General features: G+C 27.2%; 1 protein-coding gene and 1 long non-coding RNA gene across 7 annotated transcripts in view; one reads left to right on the plus strand and one right to left on the minus strand.

Annotated features, from left to right (window-relative positions):
• Positions 1 to 541: 541 nt before the first annotated feature.
• LOC127287651 (insulin receptor substrate 1) lies at positions 542 to 22,864 on the plus strand. 6 transcript variants are annotated; one of them, XM_051314697.1, is made up of 11 exons: positions 542 to 983; positions 6,245 to 6,855; positions 8,191 to 8,336; positions 9,167 to 9,455; positions 10,974 to 11,090; positions 14,525 to 14,857; positions 16,588 to 17,021; positions 17,135 to 17,562; positions 17,628 to 18,042; positions 18,105 to 18,339; positions 18,398 to 22,864. In XM_051314697.1, exons 2-11 carry the CDS (start codon positions 6,471 to 6,473, stop codon positions 19,516 to 19,518), a joined length of 3,903 nt encoding a protein of 1,300 aa, XP_051170654.1. In that variant the 5' UTR covers positions 542 to 983; positions 6,245 to 6,470; the 3' UTR covers positions 19,519 to 22,864. The 6 variants fall into 6 exon arrangements, with proteins under 6 accessions (XP_051170654.1, XP_051170656.1, XP_051170658.1 ...); XM_051314699.1 differs by having other exon boundaries at positions 16,588 to 16,994; XM_051314698.1 differs by lacking the exon at positions 542 to 983 and adding an exon at positions 998 to 2,005.
• Positions 8,352 to 23,915, minus strand: part of LOC127287674 (uncharacterized) — a 65,951-nt gene continuing 50,387 nt past the window's right edge. The window contains exon 3 of the long non-coding RNA XR_007843903.1: positions 8,352 to 8,826. This is a non-coding gene — a long non-coding RNA (uncharacterized LOC127287674). The remainder of the gene's footprint in view (positions 8,827 to 23,915) is intronic.

Consider the following 23,915-nt stretch of genomic DNA (forward strand, 5'->3'; position numbering starts at 1 on the left):
CTCATTTTTTCAATGTAGCATTATTCAATTTTTTATTATTTACGAAATATATATATATATATATATCTGTTTGCTACGAGACTAGTATAAGTTAATATGATAGAAATTTAAATACTTGAAATAATATTTTTTTTTATTTTTATACTTAAAAATTGTGTAAATAAAAAATGCTACCAAAAATTCGTGTTTTTATTCGAAATATATTTCGGTTTTACATTTAATGGGGGTCATTAGTCATTTTACATGACTCAATAATAATGTTAGCTTATTATAAATGGTAAAGATTAAATTTACCGCCAAATAGCACTGAATTAGTTGATCAATGAGAATCGTGTTTACATTATAAGGAACAAAGTGTAGTAATTTGATTGGTGTAAAGTTTGCCGGGCTTTTTTGGTAGTATTGAATAATATTCAAAAATTCCCGCGACTAATGAACCAATAGTTTGGCTCTATGTTTCGCGCAGTCGCAATGCGTTTTCTCGCAAGAAAATCATGTTTTTCACGCCTGCGCAAATCTTGTTTACAACTAGCGAGTTTAACCATACACATGACCTTTCCAAGATGGACGCAAGTGCCTGTTTTATTGCCTAACGTCTGAGTTGGATAAAAAAAAAAAAAAATTCGGTTCTTTCATCTCACGCTCGTGACATTCCCATCGTGTTGAAGAGTTTCTCATTTGTGTTGTGAAATTCCGCCGGAAGAGTCGTTGGAAGTTGACGAGAATTGTGTTTATGTGTTTGTGTTAAACGCGATTAATCTTTGGAAATTATTTTGTGCAACGAACCATCCACCTCGAGGCAGATGTAAATGTCGCGCATATTTCGTTCCATCTCCGCAGTGCAAAACGCGGCACCGGACCGGGCAACCTGATGGTGGTGGAAGGGGGAGGTTATGTTTACATCCTGGATTTTCACAAGAGAAGAGACATTGTTCAATAATTGGTGTATGAGTGAAAAGAGCAAGAAAAAAAAAACAAGTGTGGTAAGCGTGTTCTTTTTTTTTGTCCCCTTAACTACCATTGCGCATGAAAAATATTTTTGCCCTTGGCAATAGCCTATTTATCCGTTGTAGGCCGCTGTTGTACGAGCCAGGGCGCGATATCTTAAGTGTGTATATGTTTGTAAATGTGTATATGCGTCTCTTTTAGTAAGGAATGAGACGTCGCGACGACCAGCGCACCGCGAATTGCGTTCGTTCAAGTAAACAGGTGTACAATAATACGCACTAAAGTGCGACGTACGTCGCCTCGTGGCGATCCAGTGTTTCCTTCACTGTGCTCCATAATCGTTGGGAGAGAATAACAACTATACTCTAGAAAAGAAAAACATTTTTTCTAATTCAAAAAAAAGCAATACTTATTGGATCTATTGATGACGATTTTTTTTTTTTTTCTTTAAAAGGAAATTGAGATCGTCTTTTTCCTGTTCATGAAAGAACGTTTGTGTTGACTTTATCCGTGACCTGAAAAAAAAAAATCACCTGCAATCGATTTTTAAAATTGGTGTTTCTGAAAAAAATATTGTATTTTTTATTATCGACATCCGTGAAATTTTTCGTTTTTTTTGGAATAGAGAGTCGTAGACTGGCGTCGGTCAAAAGTGACGACGGGAGAGGAAAAAAATCGACGCAAAGCGATTTTTAGGCGTTCCCTAACCTCCGAAACGGGAGCATTTGATTTCGATCGGGGCAGTAAACTCGTGTTTGGTGGGGTGGAGGAGGGGGTGAGACGCCCTTGATGCAACGCGCTGAGTGATTATGCACCCGTGGTGGCGTGCGTGAGTACGAGTGCTTATTTACTTTTTACCCCCCTTTAACACACGACACGTGTGTGTCTCTGCAGCAGCAGCCCTCGGCATCGCCCTTCGCTGGCTGTGCGCGGACAACGTTACTTATATATGTCGCTGCCTCTTTGGCGTTTCTAGGAAGAAGAGCCGTCCCGAATGGAACGCGCGGCCTGCTCTGATCGTCCATGTTTACTTTTCCTCGGGGGAACGAACGCACAGGTATATAGTGTAGTAGAATGAATGTATGTGTGTTGTTGGTTGAGGTTTCATTGATAGGCCTTAACGGAAGTTTCAAGTCCGGATTCTTCTGCGGAATGTGTCCTCTTTTCCAATATCATTTCCGAGATTCGACATTTTTCTTGCAGTCTCTCTTTTTTTTTTTTTTTGTTGCTCCAATTGATTTTCTATAGATTAGATTAGCAGTGTTTATATGTGATTCCACCCTAAATATATATACATATACAGGATTTATCATTTTTGATTTTGCAGATGGTTATGATATGTAATGAAATGTATGGAGGTGCGTTTTGTCAATATTTTGATTGTCGAGAAATGATAAGTGGTCGGATTTCATTAATGACTTGTATTTTTTGTTTTCATCTAAAGTGAATGACGAAATATTCTCAAGTGTGTCAATTACCATCATATGGGTTATTCTAAAAATACTAATTTTTTAATTGTCCAGTAAATAGTGATATAAACAAAATTACACAACCTTTTTTTTTTACTTTACGTATTGAAAAGGTGATTTGTTTATTTCAACACTTTCTCCTCAGTCTCAAATAGACCGTAAATGGGTGACAGATGAAAGTTTGACAATATAGTATATATATAGCTACTATTATTACTAGTGCTGCTGCTACTACTTTTACTACAATAACAACAACTATTACTACTTAGAATGATTACTTACTGAAACTAATTGATAATAACTTCAAAAAAAAAAAATTTTTTTTAGATCTATTAGTGGTGCAACTACTGGGGTAAAAATATTTGTATTAATGAACGCAGATGATTTAGTCTTAATTGCAGAAGAAGTGGCAGAATTACTTAAGATGTTAAAGACACTTGAAAATTGGATAAAAAGAAATAAAATGGAAGTTAACATTGAAAAAACAAAGGTAATGGCTTTTAAAAACGGGGGAAGAAACAAAAAAGAAAAAACAATATGGAAATATGGGCAAACTGAATTAGAAGAAGTGAAAGAATTCAACTACTTAGGAATTTGGTTTATACAAGTCGAAACAATTACAATACTCAAATCAGAAAATTTGCTGGGAAAGTACAAAAATTAATCAACAAGGCATGGAGAAGAAGCGAAAAGAGCGTCAATAAACGAATTAAATAAAAAATTATTTCTAATGGATATGACTGTCAATGCAGGGGCATTATATGGGGGTGGCAAAAAAAATAAAAAATTGAACGAGTACAGGCAAAATTCATCAAAGCAAGCATGAGTTTACCAAAGAATATTTCGGACTACATTTGGAAAATGGAAACAGGAAGAAGAGAAATAGAAATTAAGGCTTGTAGAACGAGTATAAATTTCATAATAAAAAATTTCAAAATTAGACGAAGATAGATGGACATACAAATGTTTAAGGGAAGAAGTAAGAGGAATCAAAAACGGGAATCCAACGAATTAGGAAAAAAAGATGGAAGGGACTCTAAAAGAATTGGGAGATGGACGAATAATAAACATGATTTGGGACAAAAAATCTAAAGTTAACATGTTACTGAGAGCCAAGGAATTAGAAGAACAAGGCATACAAAATTATTAGGCAAAAATAGATAAATCCAGTTATTGCAACTATTATAGAGAGATTTAAAAAAGCAAAGGATTGAAGGAATATTGGAACAAAAAGGATGTGAAGGAATGGCAAAAGATAATTTGGTACACGTACTGAGTTGTGTAAAATTTTTTGGAAAAAATGAGCAACGAGGCAAGGGATCTATTGCAAAAATGGAGAAATGGCATTGAGGAAGAAGAATGGAGAAAAAGAATTGTAACAAAGTTAAACCAAAAAATAGACATTGATATTCGTAAAGTTTTCAATGAAAATTGTCTTATTTTAGAAATACAAGAAATAAAGTGTAAATAGTTTAATATATGGCTGTGGCTAGACAAGAAACAAATTTTGCATTGTCAAAAGAAATAAAAATTCTATTCTATATGAATTTTAAACACTTGATACATTAGGATCAATAGAATTACTTTCCTATATAGGGATTTATGTCCATCTCTATGAAATACAATATCAGAAAACAATTACAATACCTAAAAACAATAATAATAATAATAATAATAATAAATCATAGTACAGAGTTTTTCTTTTAATATAAACGTATATAAAAGAAACATTTTCAATTAGAAGTGAAATATATTTATTTTCTGGATAAAACCAAATATTTATTTAATAATAGTCAAGTAATAAATTATCTAAATCAAATAAATTTTTTTCAGTGACTAGAAAATACCCACGTGGCAATCCCACGTGAGATTTATGCAGGAAATCCATGTGGATTCTTAAATAAAATTTTGTATATTCGTATAATACGAATTATTTTAGGAATCCACAAGGATATTTTTATGCATTCATCCTAAATAAATTTTGAAATTTTTTTCCTCTCATTAAATAATTTATCTTGGAAAATAATTCAAAAGAACCTAATGAGAAAAACATGATCTACAGAAGAGAATAGTACACACATTTAATGGAAAATTTCGAAAAAAATCAAATTGAGAAAAGAAGATTTAGAAATTATTATTATTATTATTATTAATTATTAGATAACTTTGGATCTTTAAATAGTAAAGTAAAAAATTTTAGTCTCAGTTCTAAATTGCTTGGTGAAATATTTAAATTTAGATAATTTTAAATCGTTTATTATTTTTTTTTTTTTAAATGTAAAATGAAACTTTTTAAAAAAGGAAATATGTTATTTCAAATTATTTAAATTTCATGTTAATTTTGATTAGTTTTACTTAACTAAAGTATTATCATTTTATGATAAAGAATCGAATGTGTTTGTTGTGCATAGTAATGTGACGTAATTGTGTAATTTTCTTAATAATAAATGTACAACTTTTCTTAAAAAAAAAAAAAAAATTTTATAATCACGATAAAAAGTTTCAATTACAATTAATAATAAAAATAATAATACATTAACATTTATTTTTTATTAATTCGTTATTTATCGTTATCTTGATATTATTATCATTATTTTTATTATTTTAGTTGTGCTTGTTTTAAATTATATGATCCAGTCAGAAAATTATATGCATAGACATTGTAAGTTCATAATTTTTATCATTCTTTAATGAGAATTTAATAACTCTAATGATAATAATAGATGGAATTGTAATTGCTTTTGAAAAATAATTCAAAGAAATCATTTAAACGCAGTATGATTTTAACCTTCATATATTAACAGTATGTATGAATGTTTCCAATTCTCACTGTTTTTTTCTCCTTTTTTTTTTTTTTTGTTCTGAGATAATGTTCACTTTATCACAATTTTTTTTTTTTTTTACAATAAACGTAACAATATTTTTGTTTATAGTCATTTTTTATATGACAAAAATATTTTGATTAGACAAATTAATATATGGGTTTGATTTTTTTAGCCCATAAAAAATTTCATTTAGTTAATATGTTTGTTGTGAATGAATAATTGAAGGCGATAATGATCATGATAGTGGAAAGAGGGAAACAAGTTGTCTTCTATATGTATTTCATTTGATGATTAATTTACTCTAAATTAGGTTTTTAAACTTTTTTTTTTCTTGATTAAATATTTTAGAAATTGCTTTGGGAAACTTTAAACGATAATTAAATAAAAAAATATTTTTGTGCTTGTTAATTCAATTTCGCGCCTTGAGTCATAATTTGATTTTATCTCCGTTTATAAATCATGAGATTGTTTACAACGAAATAAATTGTTTTTCTATTTTTTTCAAAACGTTTTAGAATTTTATTGCAAATTATTATAGAAATATTATTATTATTAATAAAGTGGAATGAAATAGAAAAAAAAATTTTTTGAATATTTTTTTTGTTTCAAAAGAATTTTCAAATTGCTTTCTCTTTTCTAACATTAGATTCTGTTTCCTGTTTCTCAAAATGCCTGCGGCTTTGGAAATCACATTCTGATCTCATAGCTTGCTCTCAAACTCTCAATAGTTTGAAAATATTTTAATTAACTCATGAATAATGAATATTAACAGAACTTTCAATATATATACTGCATCTCTAAACTTATTTACTTGACAATATTCTAATAAAGTCGAATATTTCTTTCTATAAAAGAACTTTAGATGAATCGAAAATAGTCAAGTCAAAAAAATGTCATATTTTGAAACATTCCCTAATTTCTATTTTAAATTATTTCTTTCTTTCTTTCAAAAAAAAAAAGGTTTCTGAAAATAAATGAAAAATAATAATTTTTCTTTTTTAGGGTGTCTAGACAACGACGAAGATTTTAAACAATTTTCATCACGTTTTCGTCATCGTTCACAATCGACACTATTCGACTCCGACGTGGGTCGAGTTTACGCGGAAGGACGAATGTGACGCGTTTCACCAGTGAAGTACCGTGTAAATGGTGCTTCTCATCATATGGAAATCATTGTCGTGGGGTGTTTACAAAAAAAACGGGTTTCTTAAGCTCGACGACAACAACAATGTCATCAAGCCGAATCCTGGTACCACCATCGACAGGCAATGTCATACGTTCGGGACATTTAAGAAAATTAAAAACATTGAAAAAAAAATATTTTGTTCTTCGCGAAGAAGCACCCGGATGTCCTGCATGCCTCGAATATTATGATAGCAAGAAAAAATTTGAAAATCGCCAACCACCAAAACGACAAATATCACTTCATAGTTGTTTCAATATTAATAAACGAGGTGATATTAAACAAAAAAATGTCATTGCCCTTTATACAAAGGACGAATGCTTTTGCTTGGTCCTTGACTCAGAAAAAGATCTTGGCGATTGGCTTAATTCCATGTTGTTACTTCAAAATGGAGGACAACCCGATGGCGAACAACCACGTCCTACTTTTGGTAATAATTTTTTTTTTTTTTTAAATTTAGTATTTGATAAATGAAATTTGGTTGAAATAAATAAATCTTATTTTGGTTCAAGATTTAAATTATTGAAAATAGATTACAAATATTAATGTCTAGTGAAGAATAAAACTGGTTGAATAAAATTTAAAAGCAGACCCAGTTCTAAGGAGTGTGTAGTATACCTGCATGACATTATAAGTCTCTGCTGGTTAAATTGTTCGTAATAAACTAGAATTATTTTCTGTTCTCAGTTGGTTAGTCTCAAGTACAGGAAACGGCAGTACAATGTATAATAATGATATTAAAGCATTCATTACAAAAATGAAATATGATGACAACCAAATTATTGTACTGTCACAGTGCCTTTTGACTTCTAAAGCAGTTTTTTTCACTTTAACTCTTTTCTGTCGGAGTAGAAATTCAAAAAAAAAAAAAAAAATTCGATTGTACACTTGGATTAAAAATTATTAATAAAAAATTTCCATTTAAGGGGACTTTCTGGTTTAGAATTGACAAAAAAGTACACGTTTTAAAATTTTTGTTGTAAGAAAAGTATTAAATAAATTGCAAATTTTTTTTTTTTTTGATATTATTGCACATTACATAGAGAAAATTAAAAAAAATATTTTTGAGTGTATTTAGCCCTTTTTTTGGTACAGGTGATAGCGGACAACCTGTAATATATAATTTCAAACGCGAATCTCTTCATAGGGGTTTATTCTAGACAATGAACCTAAAAAACGATTTTTTAGGTTTTTTTTTATATTTTTTATGAACATTTTTCTTAAAAATTTGAAAAAAAAACAGTGTTTTTGGGGCAATTACCCCCTTATAAAATAACAGGGGGTAGAAAATTTTTTTTTCAAAGGTTTATTCTTTAGGTTTTTTAACTAAGGAATCGAATGGTTTTTATTTTTTTTAAATCGGTTCAGTTTTCGAGAAAAGCCGTGCACCAGTTTGAAAAATATTTGTTTTCGAGAAAAACGCGTTTAAACTTTTCATAACATAATACATTGAGCCAGGACTATCAAACAATTTTTAATTACAATTTTTGTTTTTTTACATAATTTAAAAAAAAAACGTTTTGGGACAGTAATTTTATGATACTAAGGAACATTTTTTAAAAAAATGTATTTTTTTGGAATTCTAAACCAGAAAGTCCTCTTAATTAGAAAAAGTCGTTAAAGAAATTTTTTTCTATTTTATCTGTTTACAATTTAATAAATAATAATAATTTTCAACTTAGTTTAAAAATCTACCATTTTTTTTTTAATCAATAGAGATTGAAATTAATCTTTTTGTTTTTCTTGATTTTTTTTTTCATTGTAGAGCACGTGTGGCAAGTAAATATGCAGAAAAAAGGACTAGGTGAGCGTAAAAACATCCAAGGATCTTACAGATTATGTCTCACCGATTCTGCTGTGACTTTCTACAAAGTTGGAACGAATAATAAGTCTGATTTTATCGAATTTCCAGTAAGTTTATTCTTTTTATTACAAATATTACATTAAAATTAATTTTTCATTTAATAAAATATTTTTAATCTTTCAGAAATGTGGTAATTATTTGCAAAAAAATTTGAATACTGCAAATTATTTTTGCAAAAAATTTTTATTTACACTTTATAACAAGAAAATTTGAAATTTCTTTTTTCGAGAAACATTTAAAAAATTTTTTTTTTTTGTTTTATGTAGTACTAAATTAGTATAGTGAGCACAATTTTTCTCTGGTTCAGTTTTACTAACCAATTTTATATTTAAAATGAAAGAAAAATCCTGGTGATATTGCTTTTGACACTGGATTCAGAAGAAAAAAAATTCCAAGAAGTGAAAAATCTCAATGGTTCGCTTCTATTTTATTTTCTCTGCTTTTTTTTTAATTTTCATCTCTTATCTTTCAAATACAATTCTTTTTGGATTCCCCGTAATCTCTGTTAAATCTCACATGTAGATTAGATCAAGTTCACTGAAATCAAAATGAAATCAAATTCATGTGAAATTCTTAAACAATGCATTGAAATCTAATTATTTTTTGTTTAAATATAATTTTATTTATCTTCTGTAACTAAAACTATAATTTCTCATATTTTAATTATATACCTTTTTTTTTGTTACAAAAATTCATTTAATAGAAAAATTTGGTTTTTTTTTCTATTTTACCGCTTGTAATTTATTTTTTGAGTTGTGAAAAATATCAATGGTTCGCTTCTCAAATTTTACTAAAATTAGAAATTTATTTTCAAAAAATAAAAGAAGTTAAAAATTTTTTTTTAAATATTTCATAAAAAAAAAAAATTGCATTATAGCTGGTGTCGATAAGACGTTGTGGATTTATGGAGAGGATCTTCTATATGGAAATGGGAAGATCGGCCGTGACGGGTGGTGGTGAATTTTGGATGGAGGCCGAGGATAACAATATCGCTCAAAATATGCACGCTGCTATATTAAATGCCATGACCAATTCAAATACAAATCGAGATGAAGTTGTACCACGTCAAAGGATGCGAAGTTCATCGGCGAATGAGGCTAGTAAACCAATATCCGTTTTACCCCGTCGACATACGGGGCAAAAGCTCCTTGGCTTCTCACCTCTTGGTAAGTTACTTGTTTCTTTACATTAAAAAAAAAAAAATAGAATTTAATATGTTTTTCTCGCTTCCCATTTAAAAAATATTTTTTTTTGTGAAAAAAATGCCCTTTTTTTTTATTTAATTTTTTTTCCGTTACTACATTTGAGAGTTGTTGTGAATTTTGTATATATATATATATATAAAAACACCGCGGGCGATGATTCTCATTCAACTGATTCACTGGTAAACAATGTGCAACATTCTTGCGCGACAAACATTGCTGACTCACGCAATTCAAGTGCAATTAGCTATTAAGTTGTTTGTACGCCGTATTAGGAAACAGACTGATAATATACTTACACAGAAATTATTCATTTTCATATATTGAATGAAGGTAAAAATCATTCTTGCAAAGGCATTTCCCTTTCTTTTAACATTAATAAAAAAGAAAACAATTTTTTCTCACCTTTTTTTTTTCTAATTTACATTTTTTATTTTATTAAATGAATAACTTACTTTTATTTTTTATTATTAAATTAGATCAAGTTTAATAAGTTCATTAGAATTAATTTATTAAGCAAATGTTTAATTAATTTTCTTCCACAAACAAGTCCATTTGGTAATAAATTTTTTTTTTAGTTATTAGGTTTATTCAGTTAGAAGAGGGATTTATCTGATGAAATAGTTTTTTTTTTTGTTTTTCTACTTTGTTGACTCTTTTTTTTTTGCTTTATGTATAGAAGTTTTCAATTTACATAATTTTTCTAATTTATTGCGATTTTTTTCTATTTTTAGAAATTTGTTTTTTAAATTTATGTTTTCACTATATTTTGATTTATAGTTATTTTTATTTAGGAATTTTTTTTTTTTGAATTATTTAAATTTATGGATAATTTTGAATTTAAAGAACTGTTTTGACTCTAATAGAAATTAAAATTTTTTTGTATAATTTTATTCTTAGTTTTTGACGATATTTAAATGGAGGAAAAAAATTAGTTTATTTTATTTTGAATGTTGTGTTTTTTTTGAAGAAATTAATTTTCCTCAAAGAACTTTGCTTTATATAATGCCTTTATTTTATTTTTTTTTTAATTTTTTCACAATAATTGAATATTTATTTGTGAGAAATTATTTATATAGGTATATTTAATTTAGCGCAAACGTGTGAGATTTGAACTTTGATTGTAACCTATCGATGTTTATAATCAGACGTAATTAACTGTTTTACCGGTAATCTAATTTTTCTTTGTGATTTTGGCTTTTGATTAACGATCAAATTTGTTTTCATTCCAAGTAATTATTATTATTATTATTTTTTCGTTAAAATTTCGAAAATTGTAGATAATATTTAATAATATAAATAAAATGGGAATAATATAATTGTAGTATTTTAGAAAAAGGGAAAAATTGAATTAAAAAAAAAAAAGCAGAAAAAGAGAGAGAGATGGAGTTCGTAATGAAACGCGAAGAGGCAGAAGATCCGTTTTATACTTGCTTTAGTTTAGACCTTTAGAGTAATACACGTGGGTTATGGGCTTTGCAGAGGAACAGAGGACGCAAAAGGAGCAGGTGGACTCGTTGCAACAGCAGAATGCCACTGTCTCTGCCCCTTCACAGTGTTGTCAATCACAGAGCACATCCTCTTCCAATACACTCACGGGTCTGTTCTCTGTTCACAGTAGTTGTACGCTTTTTTTTTTATGCCTCTATTCCATAGCAAATGAAATTCGCAAATAAGCACAAAAATTCCATTAAAAATTGTTTAAGAGAAAAATTTTCAATTATTCAATTTTATAAATTAAATAAAAAATATAATATATAGCACAGAATAAAAATTTTTCTCATTCAGGGAAATTATCGTTTTTCAATGGTCCCACATAATTTCTCAACAAAAAAAATTCTTTTTCTATATAGTCATTAATAATATGCAGGTCGACTATATTTCTCGGCTCTTTATTATAAAATGATTCTAGGAAGATAAAAATTCTTTTATAAAATAGAATTCTCAAAGTTACAGAATCACATTTTTGATATTTTGAACATTTTTTTTTCTCATTTAACTTCATAATTATACAATTTGAAAAATACACAATTCTTTTGTTAATATATAGTTTTCTTCGTAAACTAGTTCTCAAAAATAAATATTTGATTTAGTTGATAAGAAAATACTTTTTTAAAAATAGTTGCACAGCTTTTTTTTTTGTTAAATTAATTTAGTTTTCTCTTTTTACAATCTTATATAAAAAATAGTAATTAAATTGTTTAAATCCTCTATTTCAAAATGGAATTATTATTTTTTATTTTCTGTTAATTTTACTACAGAGAATTATACGAGATAAAGAAAAAAAAAATGTTAAAGATTTGAAAACATTTTTGTTTTTTTTTTTAAAGAGTGCAAGTTAATAAAATAAAAGAATTGAAAAAAATTGCTTTTGACGAATATTAAAGGTTCATAAAATAACCTTAACGTAAACCACAAAATATAATTTAAATTTTTATAACCTCTTAAAAAGTTTGTAATAAAATTTTTTGTATAGATAGTAAAAATTAAAAAAGTATTTAAAATAATTAATAAACAATGAAATTTTCTTTCAAAGTATAGATAAATATTTTTTGTCATTGTCGATAAAGTATAAATTAAATTGTAGATTTAATATTTAAAAATTAATTTTGAAAATTTAAATAAAATAATGCATGACTATGATTTATTGATACTTTGTGGTTTTGTGTTTCGGTAATTTTGTTGAACCGATTTATCATTGTTATGGATTTTAGGCTTTACTATTTTCTCTCTTGCTTTTGAACGATCGTAAAATCCGTTCAGAATTTTTCCATCAAATTATTAATTAATTTTTTTTTTTTAATTTTTTCGAAAAATTCTTTGAATTTTCTATTTTTTAGTATCTATTTTTTTTGTTGATATTTTACATGATTATAATTACTAATTTTTTTTTGTAACTGATAAAATAAAGTTTTTCACCCATTAGCTAATATAATATCGTGATTGCAAACAATTTTTGAACGGATGACACACGAATCGTTGTCGGTATTTGGTTTATGCTCGTTGTTAATGAAATGTTTTGCCCGAGTGGCATTCAATTTTGATCAATGGCAATCAATCGATGGAATTGGGATATTGTCTCTCTCTAATGAAAGTATCACTACGTGTGGGTTGCTAAAAAAAAAAAAAAAAATTCTGCTTTTTCATATCGCTAAATGTAAACGTGAGCAAAAAGAAAATTGAAGCATAAACCAACGCTTTTTTTTTAATACTACGATCTTTATGCTCTAAAATATATTGAGGAATAAGTTGGGAACGGTATAATGTGCCTTATATGGATTTTTTTTTCACTTGCAAAATATGTCGTTAACAGAAAAGCTTCATCGACGATACATATATAGTCATTGTCGAAAAATGGAATGGAAGCATTTTATAAATGTTTTTTTTTTTCTAAATTTTATGCTATATTTGATTAATATTTATTTTATCATATATCAATGTATATATATATGTGTGTTTTTCAATGAAATTTGTATATTTATAATCCGGTGTTGGGTGTCTGATTCATTTTTATGTCCGGGTTGTCGATGATATAGTAATTTTGTCAAATGACTAATGTCGAGGCGGCTTGATAAAGAAAACTTAAATTCATTTGAATCTACTTGTAAATTAATAGCCACCATTATTGGTGGAGACGCATTCTTGTTTGTGGCACTTGGGAATAATCATTGTAACGTTCTTTGTTTTTTTTTTTTCTCTCTCTCTGCATGTATTTTCATTTCTCATGAGGCTGAGGAGCTATTTTAAAAAAATTGACAACAATTTAATTAAAAATTAATTTTTGACTTATTAAAAAAAAAAATGATATTTTTATCTAAGTGTATATTCATTTTTAAATTGAGAAATATTCTCTAAAAATTAATTAATAATTGTTAACATACAGTTTAAATTGTGATCCGCTGTGTATATTTTATGTTGCTTTATTTAATTATTGACTTTATATTATTATTATTATTAATTCTGCTATATAGAGTATAACTTTCATGAAATAGCCTTGCGCAATCTTTTGCAATGTTTGACATTTTGCTCAATTTTCTGTTTGTATCGTTTTAATTCTATTTTTTTCCCCTATACTATCTTATTTGTTCCTGTAAAATATCATTGTATCCTTTGAAATCTTGTTCAATATGTAAAATTTAATTTTATATATACAAAACAAAATATTGTATACAAGTCTATATGATATATTTTTTTCAATTCTATGAAATAATATTTGAAATTTTATTGAAAAAAGAATATTAAATCTGATGATGCTTTTAAATTCAGATGTCTCAATCTGATGCAATTTTGTGCAAATTTTAAATATCTGTATTTTTTCTCCTGATTTTCGAAAATCGAATTATTGAAAAAAAACGAATATTTTAGTTTTGTTATTTTTATTACGATTCAATTTTTATTTTTATCCTCTATTTGTGATTCGATAATTTTCTAAGATTGACAATCTCTGCGTTTTTTCTCCCAGAAATTTTTTTCTCAAAAATTTTGTTACAATCTTCACAAATTCACACTTAGCAGAATTTTTCTCGTTAATATTTTTTTTTTTCTGCAAGTTTTTACAATCTCTTCATATTTCTTTACAAATTCTTTGCTATTTATTTTCTTCTTTGTAAATTTTTCTTTTTTCCTTAAAATATTTACAATTCTTTGTTTTACGCAATTTGCAAAATATTGCAAATTTTTTTTTTCTATCTCATCTTTTTTCTTCTTTTTGGAATATTGTGCATTTTTTTTTTCGCGGAAGATAGAATTTTCTTTTTTTGACTCAGTGTACACCAAAAACAAAAATGCAACAAATCTTTTTTGAAGTTTCTGTAAAAAAAAAAAAGAAAAAGACTCAAGTCGATGTGGCGACGAAAGTTAACGACGCTTAAAAGAAGCAAATAAAAAAATCTTTTAAAAGTCTTTTATTGAATGCAAAGCTTATGAAAAAAAGAAGGTAGTTTTTTTTTTTATTGAAAAAGAAAAGAAATAAAAAAAAATATGGAAAAAATCTCTGGTTAACTCGTAAACAGTGAGAGCCATGTGGTTTACAGCACCTGCCGGTACCGGAACTGGAACCACTGGAATTGCCACAACTAATATCAACAGTACCAGTACGAATAGACGCCGCCATTCGGTGGCAAGTCATCCCCATTCCACCAATAATTCCCAATCCGTTCATGTCAATACTACATCATCATCACCATCATCATTATCAACAACAATTTCTACAACAACAACATCAAGTATAACAACAACTGTCACCGCAACCATTGCAACAATCACAACCACAACCGCAACAAATTCCCATCAGAGAACCCTGTCGCTGCCCTTAGCTGCCGTTGCTATCAGTCAAACGCAATCATCCAAAAGATCCGTTTTACGCTGTATGTATTTTCCGTTTCATCATCATCATCAACATCATCATCATCATCATCACCTCTCTCATTTTTTTCCCCTTCAATACAATGCTGCTAAAAAAAAAATCGTTTGCAATAATTATTGAAGCTGCCGCAATATTTCTAATTTTGAGATTGTCAAATCTTTATAAATAAGGATTTTTATCAACATATGAAAATTATATTTATTTTCATATATATTTCATTCAAATTCTTTATTCATATTCCAAATGATGATATTCTTTCGAACCCTTGAGAATGATAATAAGAAATTCTATATTAAAATCTCTAATGCCCAATTTTTTCATCTCAATATAAAATTTTCATATTTTATTAGGTTATGGAATTTTAATTACTAAAAGAGTGGAGTAAATTTGTAAATTAAATCAATCGAAGGAAATAATATTTTTTTTCCATATGCAAAAAAAACTTTTTTTTTTAAATTAAAAATTTTTTTTCGATTTCAAATAGCTCATAAATTTGAGAATGCTTTAATAAAAATTATTACATTCATTTTAGTTAATTTTCTAGGATATTGGAATTAATTAAACAGGTTTTTCTTGAATAATATTTCTCTTACGCTGAATTATATGGTAGATACAATGTTTTTTTTTCTTCAAATTTTCATAAATTACGCAGTTTTCATTTTTTCTGAAAAAAAAATCTATTGTTTTTACATAATATTATTTTGTGATTTTACATCTAGAAAAATATTTTATTTCTCAAAAAATTATGAAAAAAAAATTGATCTTAAATTTAAGATGCTTTTTTTATTATTATCTTGAGAAATATGATTCTTTTTTCTAATTTGTAATTTAAATTTTCTGTTAAATAAATAAAAAAAAAGGTGTACGCACCTTTTTGTTTATTTTTACAGCATCTAATAAATAAAATTTTGCAGTGATTTTTTTTTTGTTGCAAAAACAGTCAATTTATTTTTAAAAATAAGTAGAAAAAAAATTAGAATAATTAATAGCGATAAATAATTCGTGTTTTTGCATAATTTATATTTTTAAAAAAAAGGAGAATATTTGTTAACCTTTATATTATAATAAATTGTCTTACATAATTAACTTTGTCGAAAAAAGAGAGATTTCTCATACTTGACAATTTGTAAATGAAATGACTTTTTTTTCACTTATTCATAGAATTGAAAAATTGTAAATATTATTTATAAATACATTTTTCATTTTGTTTATAGAATTTTAAAGTTTATCATCTATATTTAGGGGGAAAAAAACTCTTCCTTTTTTTGCTCTAAAACATTTTTTAATTCATATCTGAAATTATGTTTTTAAATAAATTCCTTCCCCTTTGTTTTTGTGGTCAATGATCAATGCTTTTTTTTTTTTTTTGGAGTGTCGAAGGTACAATGATACATTATGATCCAAATTTTTGGGAGAAAATTTTGTGTCTTGATAGAAAATCGGTTACAATATAAAGTTTAATATATGAATTAATATTGTAAATTGGCGATTTTTTTTTTTTTGAAAACATCAAAATTTTGACCAATTGGATCAGTGTCTGCATGCGTGGATTTTATAATGCAGGAATAATTTTATTTATATTGAAATATTAACCCAGGGAATATGGTTTAATTGGAATGATGCAACTAATCTATTTTTTTTCTCTGCTGGGTGATTGGCTTTTATTGAAAATTTTTATTATTTTTCTATATATATATATATATATATATTGATGATTTTTTGGATTTACAGGTACAAGTGGAAGAGAAAGATGCGATAGTTTACCATCGAGAGCACGAACAACGAGTGTTGGACATCCAACACCACTTGCGATGGTTCATCCACGAGCTATTCATTTGGGTTCACATGCACCAAGGCCACATTCAATGTACGGTCGTGGAATGTCATATTCACCACCTGTTTCATCAATGCCAATAAGTCCAGCTTCCGGTGCTTGCTCGACAGATTCAGCTGGATCATCACTATCAATGGACGATGGTTCAGAGAATATTCTCGAGGAGGGATTAACATCGCGATATGGACATTCATTAACACCAGATGAGCCCGTTATACTTGAGGAGAATGGTGATGATTATGCGCCATGGCCGAGTAATCAACAGAAATATTCACCAAATTACAAATCACATTCTCCATCGCAGGTGATACCAATCTGCGGTTTCATGCTTGTATGTTTAATTTCGCATTAATTGCATGTATTGCTTTTGGCTATTTAATTTTTAAGAAATAATAATAATATTCCAAAAATTGTTGATAATAAAAATTATTTTTTAAATTTTAGAGTTCCTATGTGGAGATGTACAGTCCTTGTGGATCAAGTCCTAGTCGTGTTGGTGGTGTTTATATGCCAATGAGTCCAGCAACAACGGCTCATTCGCATTCACGAGCCTCGTCATTGGTTGAGGATACTGGTACACTTTTGTCCGAAGGTTATGTTCCGATGGCTCCTGTACGTGACGATGGTTACGTCGATATGGATCCTTCAAATAGTCAAAATGGCGGTCATTTTCCTGACGATATGTCAGGTCATGGTGGTAGTAGTTGTTCAGTGACATCAGGAACTCCCAGTACGGATCTGAGATTCTCTGAATATCATCTCGATAAAGTAACAAGCTATTTGCCACCTGGTGAGGATCTTCAAGCGAGGCCCATCAGAGCCTATTCCGTTGGCTCAAGACCAGAACCTGTAAATAGGCATCGAAAAAATAGGTACGTTTTTTGTATATTATTTTTATAATCAATTTTATTTATACAATTTTTTTTTGTTTGTACAGCACCTTCCGTGATAGGTACGAATTTGCCCAACAAGATGTAAGTAGAGTGCGAGCATTCTCAGTGGGTAGTCGATCAAAAAGGCCCGAAATGGGAAGATTATTAAATATCACAACTGCACCTCTATTACCCGGTGGGGAAAATTCGAATACGAATAAATCGAATTCAGCGCCACTTTTATCCAGTTCCTGGGGTCATAATTCTGGTTGTTCAGTTAATTCCGAACGATTGGAGGATCTAATGGAAATGGATTTTTCAAGATCACATTTACCAACAACACTATCGTCACCACCTTCGACTTATTCGCAATCGCAATCTTACTCCACTGCCACTGATACTAGTTCATACGTTGACATGTCACCGGGACAACAAACATCCTCGACTACTGCCCCTTATGTCGATATGAGTGGCATAAAGGTAACAAAAATTATTATATTATCAAAAGAAAAAAAAAAATACTAAATTTACCTTTTTTTCAGCATCGAAATAATAATAATAACACAACCACTGCCAATCACAACAATATTCATTCATCGACATCGATTGTCGATACATTAAAACCGGTGATAACAACATTAAAACCCGTCGAGGAAGCCGAATCACCTTACATGAAAATGGATTCCGGTTTGGATTATTGGTCAAAAAGTGGATCAAGTCCAAAGCAAGTGCCCTCACCATTACATGATGACTATATGCAAATGAATGGTCCACCAGGTAATATTTTTTTCTTCATTAAAAAATTAAAGAAAATCTAATTAATTATATTTTCCAGGTGGTACAAGAACAGCACCTGTCGATTTTCCTCAACCACGTCGACCAAACGAAGGTTACGTTGAAATGACTTTTAAAGTTCGACCAAGCCTTGAACAAGACTACATCAATATGAATATGGGCGCACGTAATCAACGAAATCGTAATGGTAATAATACTACTACTACTACTACTACTACTAATAATAATAATAATAATAATCGTAAAGAAAAAATACGCTCGCAACCAATTGCAATACTCGCCGGTGGTAAATCAACAAAAACAACGCCAAGTTTTCTACCTCTTAATAATGCAAGTCCAACATCTGAAAGTCTTGAATCAACACCGGCAACACCGCCACGTGCAACACCCACCGGTTCAACTGCAACAATATTTCCATTCTCATTAAATAGTCCTCAATCACCGGAGAAACCATTTGAAGAAAATAATAAATCATCAATAAATGATGAAGATTATGCTTTAATGCAACTGAGAAAAATTTCTGCACCAACAAATTCATTAATTAAATTAGACGATACTAAATTAATTGATGATGGTATAACGATACCAAAACTCGTTAGGGGTAATTCATTAAAGAAAGTTGATGGAATCTCTATGTCGAGTAATGAAAAATCTTCTACTTCTACTTCTAATAATTCAACTATTACTACTAATATTAATACTAGTCCAAAAGAATCATTGTCAAATAATCAGGATATTCTTGTGCCCCTTGCGAAAAGACTCAACGATTTAACAGTGACGAGACCGCGTCTCATTACAACATCGCCAACGACTAGTCCAACACCCACGGGATTTAAGCCCGTTCAATCGAAACCATCGTCACCGAAATTAATTGACGAAACAACAACAGCAACAACAACAACAACAACGACGACGACAATGACGCCAACGTCAACACCCACGTCACATGATTCAGAAGACTACGAGAAACTTCAACCTGGATATGAGAAAATTCAAACGAATTTCGAAAAAATTCAACCGGGTTTTGATAAAGTTTCAACGTTACATTATGCAAGTCTCGATTTACCGGAAGTCAGCGGAGCACCTCCGGTTTCGCCGACACCACTTCAGGAAGGCTTTAAATATGCCGAAATCGATTTCGGGAGGCTTAAACAAAATTAGGAGGTTTTTTTTTTTTTTTTTTTTAATGTTATTTTATTTTAATTTCTTTTTTTTCGTCAACTAAACCAGATCCAAGTGACGATATGCCGGGGAATTGTTTTTTTTTTCGGGAATAATGAGATTTTAAGGGAATTATAATATAGAAGAGGAAGTGTGTGTATGTGTGTGTGATTGTTGTTGAAAAATAAGTATCTAGTGACTGATAAATAATCGAAAATTTCATAATTCGATGATTATTTATAATGCGCTTTGAAAAAAGGAAAAGCAAAAAAAATTATTATCGAATTTTTTGTAGTAAAAAAAAAACTAGTCTTCTCATTTACATCATATAAAACGATATTTTATATTAAAATTCGAGAAATTAAATTACAAAATTTTAATTCCTGAAATAATTATAATTTATAAAAAAAAACACTTTTTATTTGAAAATGTGAAAATTAGTAAAGTTATTTTTTATATTTAAATAACTTTTTCAAAACATTTTTTATTTATATATATATACAAGAGAAATTTTTATTTTTTAGTTCAATGTAAGTAGTGGAATAGAAATTTTAATTTTGTTTCGATTCTAAAAACTTATAACGGAATTAAAAGAGAAATTAATTTCAAATTCGCGACGAAATTAAAAATTTTAATTTGATTCTCCTTTAAAGAAACTTTACTAAATTTCCATTTAATTTTCTTATTAAAATGTTTTTTAAATTATAAATCGATTTCTAATTTTTTTTTTGATACAATAACAGACTTTTTGTAATTAGAATCTGGATAATATATTAATTGTAGAGGTTTTAGAAAGTTTGAAAATTCATTAGAATTTTTATTGTTAAACAATTATTTATGTTGATTACTTTTCAGTCACTTCTTATTATCTTTATTAAATAATTAATGAATAAGATTTATAAAATAGAATTCTACAAATTGTTATTTTTTTTTTAATTCATGTTTCATTACATTTTTTTTTTGAATTTTATGGAAAATTTAATTCTTGTCATTTAAAAACTAAAGTCTTTTTAAAGTCGTGAATAATCTCGATTTCTTTTTTTTTTGTTTTGAAAAGGTTTTTAATACTTTTTAAGAATTTATAGATTTTCAATGAAAACGAAATAATGCAAAGAGTATATGTTTATACTCGATATAATGTGTATACGAATTAAATTAATTTGAAAATGAAAATTAATTAAGTATAGAAAATGTTAATTATTTACAAGAAAAAAAATTTTTTTAAGTTAAAAAATTATAAAATGTAAACAAATTTCCAGTGAAAAAGTTTTAAAAACTTTTTATTTTTAAAGTTTTATTTGTAAATTGATGGAATTTATACTTTTAACGATAAAAAAAAGTAGTTTCTCAATTTTACTAAAATTATTTTCTATTATAAAAGTTTGAAAGTTAAAAATATTTTCGAAATATTCTATGTACGTGAAATGTACATAGTAGTTGTTTTTTTTCTCCTTATTTGTTATGTGAAAACAATATTAAAGAATTTCGATAACAAAAATATTCAAACAAATGTTATTGAATGTTAATCCTTTTTTTTATATATATTTGTTTTTCTGTTTGCTTGTTAATCTTTATTTGTAGATATAATACGCTTGAAAAAAAAATGTAACGAAACGAAAAGACTTTATATTTACAATTCAATGCATATTTTAAGAGACAATAAGTCATTTCCATAAAAAAAAGAAACGAAAAAATTCGTTGTAAAACTTGCAGAAATTTTATTAAAAAAAAATTTTAATAAATTTTCTTTTAAAAGTGTTAAATAATTTTGAAATTAAAATTTCTTTAAAATTTAAATTATACAAATGGATTTCCAAAGTTTAAAAAGATAATGATATTTTTTATCTTCTAACGAATAGTCATTTTTTTTTTGTTTTTTTAAACTCGTAATTTAAAGATATGATAGTCTTACTAATTTGGATTTTTATCGTTAAAATAAAATAGAAATTTCGTCACTCATGATCTGGTTTAGTTAAAAAAAAAAGAAAAAAAAATGGTCTATTTAGCACTTGCAGGTATAATCGTCGGTTTTCGATTAATTTTGTCGGTACGTTATAGTTACAAGTTATTGTTTAAATGTTTTTTTTTTTTTTATATTTCGAAAGTTTGAGATGCTAAAGGTGAAAAAAAAATTGCAGCATTGTTCGTCTAATGGACTTGAACTTTTAAACAGATCGAAGATATTTGACTCATTTTAATTAAAATGACATTAAACGAGTCTTATGTCAAAACAAAAAAACTGTTTTAGCTAATGTGTAGAAAATGGACAAAAGTTATAGAGGAATGGAAGTTTAGAAATAATTAATAACAGGTGTGTGAATATACCAGAATTTTTTTTTTTTTAAACTAATTGTCATTCTTTAGTAATTTTATTTTGTCTATTTTTCATTTTTCCTTTACTTTTTCTATGTTTTTGCTCCCCAAAGACATAAATATCAGAAAGAAATTTTTCTGTGTAAAAAACACTTTTTTTCAAAAGTAAATTAAAGAAAATAGAAAAAGAATGATTAGGGAAAATAAAAATTTCAAAAGTAAAATTTAGAAAGAATGATTATTAGCAAGATTTTAAAAACGATAAAAAAAATGAAATTTTGCTTGTGCATTCATGCGCCTTAGAAAAAAAAAAGTTATGTCAATCGGAAAATGCTGATTTTTTTTTCCTATCTTAAAAATCGAATAGGAAATTTGTCATATTCGTTGTTATGTGTGTCTCATGATTCTCGATTTAAATAGATTTATAGCTGAATTTCTAAACGTTTTATCTAAATTTTATACATTTTAGCTGAATGATGTTTTTTTTTATCAAGCTAAAATTTCAAATTTCCTTTTTTTTTAGCTAAATTTACACGTTTTAGCTAAAAAAAAATTCTATATAGCTAAAACTTTTTTTTAGCTAAATAAACACATTTTACCGAAATTTTTAATTTTTAGCTAAATTAACAAAAAACGTGAGCTAAATTTATATACATTTTAGCTAAATATGCAGAAATATTAGCTTAATTTTAGCTAAATTTATACCGTTTAGCTATAATATGTTTTAGCTAAAATTATATTTTATAGCTAAATATATACACGTTTTTAGCTAAATTTGTACTTGGTAGCAAAATTTGTAACTGTTAGCATAATTTCCTTGTTCGATTGGAAATTGAATTAAAAAAAAAAAAAAGAAAAAAGAAAAAAAAAATTGTAAAAGAAAACTAAGAAATGTGTAAAGGAGAAGGTGAAAAATTTTTGTAACGAGGTTGCATGACTGACTTCGTTAGGAAGAATTTGCGCTATGATATTAAAATGACAATGTTGTGGCAATCTTTAATATAGAAATTAAAAAAAAAAAAAAAAAAATAAAGCAAGAGATTGTTTTTAACATTTATTCGAAAACTGAAGATAACTGCCGACAAGTGCTTACAGGATATGTTATTGCGCTTTTTCGTATAAATTATAAAACGCTTGATACTCTATACATACATGTATGCAAAAAAGCGTTAATATTGTAAAGTAAGTATATAAATATAAATATATATATATAAATTTATATATATATATATATATCCATATATATATACAGATATATATATATGAATATACATTATACATAATATACATATGAAATATAATATTAACGATTAATAAAAGTGGTAGAATAAATAAATTACTGATTTCATTTTTATTAACCGAAAATAACTTTTATGTTCAAATTTTGAATTTTTATTAATTTAAAAAAAAAAACTATCATTTTTATGAAATTATTAAAAAAAAATTAATCTTTTTTTTTTTAATCTTTTGAAATCTATTAATTATTTATTTATCTATTTATTATTATTATTATTATAAATCAATTATTTATCAATTATTTGTCGTTTTTAAAATTTCTGTTCAGTTGTTAAGATTACTGTTTGAAAATAAATATGAAATCTATGATTTCGTTTTAAAATGAGAGGATAAAAAGGAAGTGAACATTATCATCAGATAGTTAGGGAAATCCCCGTTTTTAATTCATACAAATCTTGCTAGATGGCGTAACAAGACATTGGGGGAAAAAAATTCAAATTTGTTCTAATTCACACACTTTTTCATAGATGGCGCAGAAAGACATTTGTTATATAAAAGAATAATTAAAATTTAATTACTTAAAAAAATAAAAACTTTGTTAATAATAAAATTGGATCAAGATTATTATTTAGTAAAAAAAAAATTTGATAGATTTATTTATTTAAATATAAAAAATTATAAAAAAATTATTTAAATTATTATTATTATTATTATTTAAATTATTTAAATTTAAAAAAAAGTAAACAATATTGTTTAAAAATTGGGATTTAATTTATTACAGTAATATTTAACAACTGAATAGTAATAATTTTATGTAATTTCTAAAAAAAAATTTCAGTTAACAAAAA

The sequence above is a fragment of the Leptopilina boulardi genome, unplaced genomic scaffold, assembly GCF_019393585.1.
Source record: "Leptopilina boulardi isolate dan_hultmark-lab unplaced genomic scaffold, ZJU_Lbou_2.1 LbouV2_372, whole genome shotgun sequence".
Classification (NCBI taxonomy): Eukaryota; Metazoa; Arthropoda; class Insecta; order Hymenoptera; family Figitidae; genus Leptopilina; species Leptopilina boulardi.

What these genes read in the sequence shown, in the direction of transcription:
- LOC127287651 (XM_051314697.1), top strand. Translation starts at nt 6,471, where the DNA reads ATGTCATCAAGCCGAATCCTGGTACCACCATCGACAGGCAATGTCATA. An exon ending in TCGATATGAGTGGCATAAAG is followed by an intron (nt 18,043 to 18,104) that starts GTAACAAAAATT and finishes CCTTTTTTTCAG; the next exon opens with CATCGAAATAATAATAATAA. An exon ending in GCAAATGAATGGTCCACCAG is followed by an intron (nt 18,340 to 18,397) that starts GTAATATTTTTT and finishes TATATTTTCCAG; the next exon opens with GTGGTACAAGAACAGCACCT.